This window comes from Branchiostoma lanceolatum, chromosome 4 (genome assembly GCF_035083965.1).
Source record: "Branchiostoma lanceolatum isolate klBraLanc5 chromosome 4, klBraLanc5.hap2, whole genome shotgun sequence".
Lineage (NCBI taxonomy): Eukaryota > Metazoa > Chordata > Leptocardii > Amphioxiformes > Branchiostomatidae > Branchiostoma > Branchiostoma lanceolatum.
Window position 1 is genome coordinate 28,250,553 of NC_089725.1, and position 12,207 is coordinate 28,262,759.

The 12,207-nt window shown below is 41.2% G+C and overlaps 1 protein-coding gene and 1 long non-coding RNA gene across 3 annotated transcripts; one reads left to right on the forward strand and one right to left on the reverse strand.

The window, feature by feature from the left end:
• Positions 1-543: 543 nt before the first annotated feature.
• On the reverse strand, positions 544-7,305 carry LOC136433848 (uncharacterized). Of its 2 annotated transcripts, XM_066426401.1 has the most exons (3): positions 7,186-7,305; positions 5,676-5,788; positions 544-4,271 (listed from the first exon to the last, which is right to left on the reverse strand). In XM_066426401.1, exon 3 carries the CDS (start codon positions 4,263-4,265, stop codon positions 2,112-2,114), a length of 2,154 nt encoding a protein of 717 aa, XP_066282498.1. In that variant the 5' UTR covers positions 4,266-4,271; positions 5,676-5,788; positions 7,186-7,305; the 3' UTR covers positions 544-2,111. The 2 variants fall into 2 exon arrangements, with proteins under 2 accessions (XP_066282498.1, XP_066282497.1); XM_066426400.1 differs by lacking the exon at positions 7,186-7,305 and having other exon boundaries at positions 5,676-7,175.
• Positions 7,306-8,964: 1,659 nt separating this feature from the next.
• On the forward strand, positions 8,965-11,014 carry LOC136433852 (uncharacterized). The gene is made up of 2 exons (XR_010755666.1): positions 8,965-9,302; positions 9,713-11,014. It is a non-coding gene; the product is annotated as an uncharacterized lncRNA (long non-coding RNA).
• The last annotated feature ends 1,193 nt before the right edge of the window (positions 11,015-12,207 follow it).

Here is a 12,207-nt window from a genome sequence, read left to right on the forward strand (position 1 = left end):
CGCTGTTGTATCGCAATAGTCGTAGGCCTCTGCGTAGCAGCGGCGATCTCCATACCTGCAGGAATAAGGGCTTATAATGCGTATAACCGCCTTTATTGAGGCAACAAATCGAGTGGCAAAATTATTTTTCGAGTTGAAAAAGAATTCGCAAAGTGTATGAAAAAGAACGCACCGATTCGGATGACTTACTGTGATGTGATATCGAGTATCTGTTTATCGACATACGTCTATGTATCGTTTATGTAAGTCCTCTATCCTGTTTTGTCCACAAAAGGGCGGATGGCTGTATTTCTAACATTTTGGAGAGGGATACAGCATCTTACAAGGGCAGGCTTTATGCTCGGATATAAACTAAGGCATTCCGTATCTAATTGCTGTCACGCTGAATGTAGTTCTGAGGGTGATGACTGTAAAACAAGTGTTTGTCGGGAAATATGTTAGTTAGGTTTTCTCTGAAGCCAGATTGTGCTCTTATATATGAAATGAAGTCATTTGAGGGAAGAAATCCATGTCAGCCTCCATGTGTACTTTTAACTGCGCATTATATACTTATAATGTATGTATATACTTATGTTAAGTTAGGAATTAGGACTCAGATATCGTGTGGATAGAAGATCCTGCTTTTAATGACAGTTCTGTGTATCTATACACACATGATGTGCTGAATTAATGTAGAATTCTGTGTTATCATGTTCTTTCCTACCCAATGCATATACACAGCTAACGTCACACGGTAAATGACAAGTATCACACCAACTACTGACAATCATCACTACAGGCTTTTCTGTGATCCATTCAGACTAGTTATTATAAGTACTGTAAAACTGTCAAAAGAGTGACATTAAATGTAATCATCTATATCTGTCCAATGAGGAATAATACATTAAACATTACTACTTACAAAAAGTCTTTTTGTATTACAAAAGTATAGAACACTTACATTGTAATTGGCGAAGGTGCAACTTTTGTATTTACTAGTGTACATAATGTTGAAATATTTATCCAGGAATGACAATGTGCGCACTTTAACACTAATACCTGCTAGATCTATTTTCAGCAAACAGATTGCCATATATCAATGCTGGTAATTGTAATACTATAATATGCTTTAAATAATTGGTATCTCTGCCAAGGCCATTGCAGCTTTGTTGCATGAATACAATGAAAATGTTTGTACAGCAAATCTTGCTGTTGAATTCAAATAGTAAAGCAGAAATGTTTCTATCATAAAGATGACTAGTTCCATGGCCCTGAGCAGAGCCTGGTCTACCAGACTTTGTGACCTTACAAATATGCTGTTTAGCAAAGCAATTTGCCGCTCATTTACATGTACTACTGGAGGACCTCTTGGTCAGTGATATTATACTGTACGAACCAGAAAGGGGGTAGGCATAGCAACTAAAGCTTTGATTTATGGTCATCAAAGGAAGCCTCCGCCACTAAAAATGCTAATCACATGGAATGTAGCAGACATTCAGGTGTGTGTGTGTGTGTGTGTGTGTGTGTGTGTGTATGTGTGTGTGTTAGTGTGTTCGTGTGTGTGTGCTTGTGCTTGTTCCACATAATTTCTGGTGGAGGCTCATCTTTAGGTTTATTTTCTATTGGGAGAGCCAGGGTCTTTCCTTCAGCAGGGGTTACCCTACCCTACCCTACCCCCTGGTTCCGAAGGTGCCACGGTGCTTCCACACAGACGCAAACAAATAACCTTGTGTAATATGATAGGGTTGTAACATCCAAGGATTGAGTTGTATCCTGAGATTGGCCTTACCCTGTCTGGTCATGACCAATGATCATTTCTGTGGATATTGTGTCTTTTGGTAGTGTTACTCTATCTGCGTACAGAGTATTCGACTGTGATGCTGCTAGCTGTGTGTTATATGTTAGATTTATAACATCTAAGGACTGAGTGGTAGCCTGAGACTGGCACTGCCATGTCTGATCACGACCACTGGTCCTTTCTGTAGATGTTGGGTCTTTTGGTGTTTTCACATCTGTGTACAGAGGATTGGGCTTTAAGGCTGCTAGCTGTGTGTTATATGTTAGATTTATAACATCTAAGGACTGAATGGTAGCCTGAGACTGGCACTGCCCTGTCTGATCGTGACCAATGTTTATCTCTGTAGATGTTGTTCTTTTGGTGTTTCCACATCTACGTACTGAGGATTCAGCTGTGAGGCTGCTAACTGTGTGTTATATGTTGGATTTGTAACCTCCAAGGATTGAGCGGTAGCCTGAGACTGGCCCTCCCCTGTCTGATCATGACCAGTGGTCATTTCTGTAGAAGTTGGTTCTTTTGGTGTTTCCACATCTGCGTACAGAGGATTCGACTGTGATGCTGCTAGCTGTGTGTTATATGCTAGATTTGTAACCTCCAAGGATTGAGACTGGCCCTGCCCTGTCCGATCGTGACCAATGGTTATTTCTGTAGATGTTGGATCTTCTGATAATATTTCAGTAGCTGTGCTGTTTGTGTAGGATTGAGTAGTGGCCTGAGACTGATCCTGTCCTGTCTGATCATGTTGGGTGCTCATATCTTCATACTGATGATCAATACCACTGGTCATTACAGTAGCTGTGCTGTTTGTGTTGGATTGAGTAGTAGCCTGAGACCGACCACTGGTTATTTCTGTATATGCTGGGCCCTGCGTTTTCGCGCCTTGGTACAGAGCATTGGGCCGTAAGGCAGCTAGCAGTTCACTGCGTGATTGAATGCTAGCATCCAGTGATTGAGGAGTTGTAGCCTGATCGCGAGACCATGTCTGATCAGGTTGGGTGTCCACGTCTTCATACTGGTGATCATGACACCTGGTCATTACTGGTTGTTTCCCCTCATCTGTGTACAAAGGATTTGGTCGTAAGGCAGCTATCAGTGCATTGCGTGATAGATTTCTGACATCCAAAGGTTGAGTGGCCTGACCATGAGACAGACCCTGCCCTGTCTGATCATGACCACTGGCGTTTGTGTTGCTACTAGTACTAACAACATTAGAATTTGGGCCTGAAGGAGGATGCCTTGTCTCCCTATTGTATCGGATAGTGAGAATGATGCTGCCAATCAGGGCGATACCAGATAGTGAACCACAGATAGAGCCAATGAGAACAGGCAAGGGGAAAGTAGATTCATGGGGAATGCTGCTTTCTGGTTTGTGTGAAGTGAGAGGTGAAATTGGTGGTGCCTTTGTGCCAAATGTGTTTCCTGTAGGACGTACTGATGAGTTAGTATTGCTTGTGAAGTACCAGTGATAATGGGAGGGGACGGTGCTTGTAACTGTTAACAACTTGGAACCGTTGCTTACAGTTGCCAGTTGGGAGGCAGGCAGCGTGGTAGGAGTTGCTTTTGTGTCATTAGTGCTTTGAGTTTCTGCATTAGGAGATGATGTTGACCCTGCAGATGAAGTAGATGGGTATGTGATACCCACAGGCAGTGTTGATATGGTTGTTTCTTTACAAATCAGGTCTTCAGGATTAATATCTTTTAGCTTTCGACCCTGGAACCTGGCAGGTTGGGCACAAGTCATCTGATCTTCAAATAATGAAGATCCGGTCATTTTCATTCTGAAGGGAACCATCCCACAGTCACACTGCCAGGGGTTGTGGTCAATTTGTACATATGAAAGTGCTGACAACATGCCGTGAATAGACGGGGGAAGGACAGATAACTGGTTTGCATGCAGTTCCAACCCTCGGACCCTGGATGGATCAGGGAATGCCCCAGGCTCGATTTTAGATATTTGGTTGTTGAACAAATGCAACATTTCAAGCTTGTGTAGATTTGAGAATGTACCAGATTCAATATAAGTTAACTTATTGTGGGACAGGAACAACTTTCTGAGCTTAGTTAGATTTGAGAATGTGTGAGACGTTACATTAGTTATCTGGTTGGAAGACAGATCCAAGAAATCAAGCTGGGTAAGTTTTGAGAATGAACCTGGTTGAATGTTTCTTATCTGGTTGTAATACATCCATAAGTTTTGAAGCTTGAGTAGTTTTGAGAATGTGGCAGAGTGAATATGAGTTATCTGGTTGTTGGACAGGGCCAAAGTCCGGAGCTCAGGCAGTTTTGAAAACGCACCTGGATGAATCTTAGTTATTCCATTGTTTTCCAAATACAACTTAACGACGCCTGTCGGGATACTGGTGAGGTCGGAGCATCGGCAATTTCTGATCGGCGGGGATGGTGAACAGTCGCAGTCAGCCTCTAGCATGTCAGGCTCCTTCAGGAGGATGAGAAGGAAAATCAGCACGTGTCGCAGCTTCCTTCCCATGTTGTCCTGCCCAAAACAGTGCAAGTGAAGTCATTCTACCTTACTCATGGTCCAGAAAAAAAATTCACAAATTAGCTCCAAGACCTCACGGCCAAATGATGATGATGATGATTCGAGAGACGTATCATAAATGCTTCACATCGATTATGCAAATAAGGCCCTCATCATAAATCATATCAGTTGGTCATCATCTCTACCCAAATAACACAATTTGTTGTCTTATCTCAGCAAAAAGGCTATTGTAGCAGTTCCTCAAAAATTAAGTAAACGAGGGCAACATTTGAATTGGTTTGCCTGACAATATCCACATTTACCTAAATTCCAAATGCCACCAGAATTAAATTCCCATAATTGGAATCGTATATTCTTATTATGCGAATTAGGTCTTAATTATTTGCATTATTGATAACTGTTTATTTTCCTCTCTTTCTCCGTATCATACATTGAAATGCAGGGGATTTCTAGGCTTTCCTCAATAATCATGCTAATGGGATTCTGATTTGCATAAGAAGATATTACTATTCAAATCATCACTTAAGATATCCAAAAATAATGGCGATCCGTCAAATCGTCTTCAGTTTTTTTTTTTTTTCAAAGTCTGAAACAAAATTGGTCCCCTGCAGTTCCAAAACGCCGCTAGGGCCTCAAACCTATACCATTAACTCGCCCTCCCAAGAGCATCTCCCACTTAAAACTCATGACCATAGCAAGCCCGGAGTACGAGATGTCAAAACGGAATGTCCCTTATTTTCAAGGAGAATGGCACAATACTATGGTGGTGTCCATTGCAGTTTTCAACACATGAAATGTTTGGGTTGTAAAGAATACGTATTCTTGGAAGCACAATTACTTCAATATAATGTAGTATCCCCACATTTTGTAGAAATATAAAGGACAAAATGTAGGAAATAAGAAAAGTACCATGAGCTAAAAACGTGGTCTTTCAGATCTTTTTGGCATAAATCATGATAATGAGTACACATTCACATATTGATATGTCAAAATATTCCTTTTACATTGATAAAGCAACGTATGCATAATTGCATGGAAAAATATGAAAAAGAAGATGTTACTGAACAAAACATAATGAGGTCATTTTGCTAATCGCAGAAAAATGTTGGCGTGCTTGAAGGTGTTAATGACTTCATTGGATTTTCATCACGCTTGTTGAAATGCTGGACCAGCTCTCGTTGAATTTCCTGCTAAAATCCTATTCTTATAGTTATACCTCGTGTCTATGGACAAATACATCTTGTTGACAGTGCGCATTGGGGACAAAATCAAACTTCCCCGAGATATTCACAGTTCCTTCCAACGATAACAAATCTGCAAAGGTTCCCTCCCTCATGAGAGACATATACAGCTTGCGAGGTACATGCCATGGTGTGTCTCTAGATCTTAGAAACTTACCTTTAAAGTCGATCCAAGCTTGACTGCCAGTCGTCGGAATATTTTCAGTTGTCCCTTTCTTGTCGGGAGGTCAGGATTCACTTTGTTGCTGCAGCGTGCTGGTAGGATACCTCCTTCGGTGGCCGATCCGCATTGCAGTGTGGCAAACAAGATTAGATTTAGTCTTATTGACAGGGTGGGGCTGATTGTCTGGAGCTGATTTTCACGTGATATTAATAAATAATCATAGTTTGCTTGTTGCTCAAAATGGTACAGTCTTGCAGGATATCCTTTGTTGGTCCCCGGAATTGTTCTGCCATCTTCCAAATTTTAAGATTCTTCAAAATTTATACATGCACAACGTCTAAACGTTGAAAGCGGTGCATTAAGTTGGGAACATGATCGAATTCGTCTAAACAGTGGTTTAAGTATTCTTGTTTTATGAGGCACTACCTTTAGCGTAGTCGTCACCAACATGTTTTTATAAATGATTATGTTGATTGAATGAATCTGTAATACCAAGCAGGCTGTTTATTCCATGTTTCCTTTAACAGATGTTTTTGTTCCAGCCTTCCAGCCGAATTTGGAAGACACAGCCAAAACTGTATCTCCATTTTCATGGAGATGATAATCACAATCTGTCAACACCTTCTTTCTTGAGTTATTCTTTTTCAAAGTATGGAACAAAATTGCCCCCCCTGCAGTTCCAAGTCGCAAGGAGCCCAAACCTACCCTCCAAAGAGCTATCTCCCGCTTAAGAATAATAACCATAGCATGTCCAGAGCACGAGATATCAAAACCAAATGCCTCTTACTTTCTTACGAAGAATGGCACAATATTGTGGATATTGTAGGGGCACCCTGTGTTAAGTCCGAATGGTGTTCATTGCAGTTTTCTTCACATGTCATTGAGATTTTTGGCTTGTAAAGAATAAGTATTTCTAAAAGCACAATTACTTCAATATTAGGCAGTATATTATCACTACATTGGTGTGGTGGAAATGTAGTGGGACAAAGTTTGGAAATGAAAAAAGTACCGTTAGCATACGACGTGGTATTTCGGACCTTTCTTGCATAAATCATGATAATGAGCATGTTAACATGTGAACACATTCCTCTTACGTTGACAAAGCAATGCATGTGCATTATGCAATATTCACCGAAAAAAATATCGTTAGTGAGCAAAACATAATGAGGTCCGTTTGGATCCTGTTCGGTCATTTTACTAGTCACAAAAACTTTGGGGTGCTTAAGAGGGTGTTCTTGAGAAGAATTATATCATTTGATTTTCATCACGCTTGTGGAATTGTCTGATATGATAGGATCCTATTCCCATAATGATACCCCCTGCCTATAAACAAATTCACCTTGTTGACAGTATTGGGGAAATTAAACGTTACCCGTGGTATACACAATTCCGTCTATGGGTAGCAAATGTGCAAACTTAAGGTTTCCCTCCCTCATGAGAGACACATACAGCTTACGGAGTGCATGGTGTGTCTCTAGATCTGCTGAATACAGAACAGACTTACCTTTAGTCGATCCAACATTGACTGCCAGTCACCAGAATATCTTCAGTTGTCCAGTTCTTGTCGGGAGGTCAGGATTCACTTTGTTGCTGCAGCGTGCTGGTAGGATACCTGCTTCGGTGGCTGATCCGCAGAACAGTGTGGCAAACAAGATTAGATTTAGTCTTTATTGACAGGGTGGGGCTGATTGTCTGGAGCTGATTTTCACGTGATATCAATAAATAATCATAGTTTATTTGTTGCTCAAAACGGTACAGTCTTGCAGGGTGTCCTTCGTTGGTTCCGAGAATTGTTCTGCCATCTTCAAGTTTAACAGTTGCTTCAAAAAATACCCATGCACAACGTCTATAAGTTGAAAGCGGCGCAGTAAGGTCTGAACGTAACGGAATGCGTCTAAACATAGGTTTAGGTGTTCTTGTTTTATGAGACACTACCTTTAGTGTAGTCGTCACCAACATGTTTTATAAATGATCGTATTGCTTGTCTGAATCTGCTAATTTGAATATTAATACCAAGCAGGTTGTTTATTCCACTCGTAGTGTCCTTTTCCAGACGTGTTTTGCTCCAGCCGTTTTGAGGAGAGCAGTAAACAGCAACAATAACGTCCTTCCACCATTTGTCCACAGTATGATATCATCATAAAAGTGTTCTTTTACTAGTATCAGATATATATCATTGAATGTTGGGCCAGTTGAAATGAAGCTTCGAAGGCATCCCCTCCCAATTGCGTAGTTGGTCTTGTTTTGTATACAACAATTTCATTCAATCATACAATGAACACGTAGAGACAAAAATTTTATCGGTCCCCAGGGTGGTCTTTTGGAGCAGTTTTTACTGTGGATTCAAGTGGAGCCTGGTAGAGGCTATATCTTCAGACGCGAGTCATTTAATGGTAAAAGACATAAATTTTGAAAGTCGAAATGTCGCAGAATGTCGCGGAGCCTACACCCAAGACAAATGAGATGATTACTCTCCAAGCAGAGGATGGGTTCCGGCAGGTTTTTGACGTGTTTTTAGGCGTTTTTGTCGGCCTTTCTACTTTTTCATTTTTTTTCTCTATAAACCCAAAATATAGAGACAAAAAAAATGAAAAAGTAGAAAGGCCGACAAAAACGCCTAAAAACACGTCAAAAACCTGCCGGAACCCATCCTCTGCTTGGAGAGTAGAGATGATTGCTTTTGCTCCATGTAACTGCAGTAGTACGCCGTGCATGGCTTCTGTAATGATCTATTGGAGTACTTGTCCGTCATTGACCGACCATAACCGGACAAGCTGGATTGAACTTTTTCGTGCCGCCCAGCTGTGGAAACTTCCATGACTTGTCAGTCATTGAACGACAGTAACCGGACATTAGCTTGAACTTTTTAGAGCCTCCAGCATTTAACAATGCTGTGGAAACTTCCATGCCAGCCGCTGACCGATAGTAACCGGGCAAGAATTATAATGGTCGACCTGCCGTGATAACAACACCACCCAACATTGAACAAAGGTGTTAATACCTCCAGGCGCTACCTACGTTCAATGGGAACGAAGTGTGTTATGTGTGTTATGGACAAATACCGTTCGTTTTAAACAGTGAAGCCATGTCGAGAACGTCAGCTGGGCTCAACTGTCATAATCCCGCCACCTTATGACACGCGCACTGTAAGAGTGAAAAATTACCTCTTATACGCCTAATATGACCCCAAGAACATCTGATTCAGTGTTTCAACAAAATTCAAACTATAGTTCATTTACACGTTTACGTCATAAGGTCGGGTTCGTTGCCAGGGTGACGCAAGCCTTAGGGCCCGTGTTGGGCAAAGCGTCACAACTTCAGTGGGCCATATTTAGATCATAATTATACGTTTTGATCTCATCCATCGGATAAAAATATCTGCATATGACAAAAGATAAAATTATGTACCTCCGAGAAGAATATAAAAGAGCCAACCCGGCGACACACTTCTCAGAGGAACGGTCTCAACGCGACAATCAGCAGCTACAATCAGCCATCGCCAAGTTCACCCTCAACACTTCCGCACAGGACCTGATAGAAGAACCGACGAACCAGCTACGACACATTGCGAGAACTTGGTCGACTGAGAGTCCCTAAGACCAAGCGTCAAACGACCAGCAAGTAAGTAAAGGTAGCTAGAATGTAACTTTGTTATGTCAATGAAATCTCAGTGAAACACCATGCTAGCTCTTGTATCATACCGATAACATTTCATTATGATTATGACAAGCATGTTGATGTTTCACGTTACAAACGTTGCCGCCAGGTATCGAGCTTCCGACACCTGTAGGGAAGGGACAATGATCCAGTCCCTACAATTGAATTCCCTGTAAACATTTCATTCTTCATAATTGAGCCATCCATGTTAGTGGCCGATGATTATCAGGAATGTGGCATTTTGTAAAATAGGTAACGTTACTGCATAAGAAACCTTGACACATGAGTTTTTGAAAATCATGTACTGTACTGTACTCTACTGTACTGGAAAAATATCAACTTAAAGGTAACATTGAAAACATAACTTTTTTCAGTTAACGATAACGTTACAAGATGTCGATCCAACAAGGACCCATGGATCACAGCGGAAAGGGTCGTCACCCCGGTGGTGATTATGGCGGAGGTTTCGGCCGACAGAATCCAGCTTATCCCCCAACGACTGGCCCCCAGTACGGCGGGTACCCCCAACAGCAACAAGCTTACCCCCCAGCTGCAGCGACTAGCAGGGACTCCAGCGGCAGGCCATACAGCACAGTAGCTGTGCCTGTGGGGACTCAGCCGGCTATGGAAGAGCAGAACCAAGGCGCATGTGCTAGCCGTAAATGTCGCTGGGTGATCGTCGGACTCATTATTGTTGGTGGCATTGTCAGCATAACAACGGCGACCCTTAAATACTTATACTAGTATAGGTCGTAACAGAGAACTTTGATGTCACAATCATTGTCGTCAAAGTCACTAGCTTTGGCTGACTCGTTATGAAATATAATGCAGACTGCTTAGGGGTCACTCCTTGGGCCCTGCTTTCTGCTCCGGCATTAATAGCACTGTAATCAACTGTACCTTTGGGGCGGCTTTATTGTTCAGATATGTGCTGAGACATTTTATATTCAATTGCTGTAATGCTGAATGTAGTTCTGTGGCTGATGTATCAAAAACTTACGTGTTTATCGGACAATATATTAGGTAGCCAGATTTTGTTGTCATGTAAGAAAATCAAGCCCTTTCAACACACCTGGCACACAGCGGGAAAATCAATCGGCCAACGAGTCTACCTGATCTAAATAACATTTTTGGCAGTAATATTCCCAGTTTCAACCATCGGAGTGACACCACAGGTTACAAAGCCCTGTTCAATGTGGTAGATTTCCAGGCAAAAAATCCATTTGACCCTCTGGCGATTTTGTCAATCAATAAATATAGCCGGAGCTTGTCATCTGTGTGACAGGGGTTTGAGGGAAGAAGTCCATATCAACCTACAAATGTAATTCTTACTGCAAACTATAAACATGTACTTAGTCAACAGTACTCTCATTGATAGTGATGTGAGGGGGGTTGCATTGTTTGCGAAGGCAACCAGATTATTCACACTAGACTTTATGCTGATTATACTTATGTTAAGATAGAAATTAGGACAAAGACATTGTGTAAATATCTGCATTTAATGACAGCTCTATGTATCTATATAAACATGGTGTTCTAAATCAATCTAAAATTTTGAAGTATATTTCGGGTTTACCGTAGACAAAAAATTTTCTTCCTAACTATAAGCACTATTTTCATATCAAAGTTATTTTGTACAAATATACAGGTGCGAAAATAAATAACACTGAAATGAAAACAACAATTTCTGTTTGGTCCCATTACTTTCATCTTGTGACAACAGATTCATTGTTTCGAAAAAAATTTCAGGAAGTAGATTCAGAAGAAACCAAGATTCACAGTGGGAGGTAGCTGGACCAGTTCTTGGTCCTCCTCTATTTGTTCCTTGTATTGTTAAAACACGTATCTTCATTGTACAGCATGCCAACAAACTAGTCAAAGCACTTCTTTGAAACAAGCTATTCTATATCATCAGCTTCCTTGGTCCAGAACAAAGTTGACGCCAGTCAGCATTATATACAACTGTTGCTTTTACAATTACAATCTCATCCACTGAGGAATATCTTATTCTCCAAGCAGAGGTTTTGGTCGGGTTACGGGAGGCCAACGTAAGAAACCCCACCACTACTACTCCACCCGACCAAAACATCTGCTTGGAGAATAGGAATATCTTCATTGGAACAACTTACAGCACTGTGTGCACAAAAGAACTTGCATCACCCTTACTTACTTGATAGATCTTTATCAAACAACAGACATTAAACATGAACGTATACATGCAATTGCAAATAGCACATTTGGCTTCAGACAATTTCATTGGACTGTTCTTCACTGTAAATCTACACAAAGTATGGACATTTTATGCCTACTATCAAAATTGACACTTGCAACTTGAGGTATTTTTTACACTAGCCCCGGTGAAAAGATTCTGAAGAGGGCAATCAAATATGTCAGACTTCACCATACAGCTACTTGTGAGTAAGTCAGAAACACATGCGCACACACACACACACAGACAGACAGATTAAAAACAATACTCACTAGGGTACAAGTACCAGTAATCAGCTACATTAGGAGTCACAAATCCACAGAACAGTTGACACCTGCAACTTGAAGTCCGGAGGAAATGGCTACAAACTAGCTACAAGTACTGTAAATTCATTTACTTTTGCTGTGGTTTTGTTTCCTGGAAGAAGAGGAAACAAGATTTTCGTGGTCTTTTGAATTCGCAGTTCTGTATTACAATAGTCATGCGATGAAGACATATTTGCGGTGTCATGAATTTGCGGTGGTGAGGCCACCATTGCAAAAGTTTCAAGATTTACAGTATGTCACAAATCCACGGGACCATTGACAGCTGCAACTTGAAGTTCTGAGGAAGTTACATCTAGGCTACAACTAGCTACAAATGTGTCACAAATCCATGGGA

Bases quoted from the DNA above. Each gene is read 5' to 3' on its own strand.
- LOC136433848 (XM_066426401.1), bottom strand. From the start codon at position 4,265: ATGGGAAGGAAGCTGCGACACGTGCTGATTTTCCTTCTCATCCTCCTG.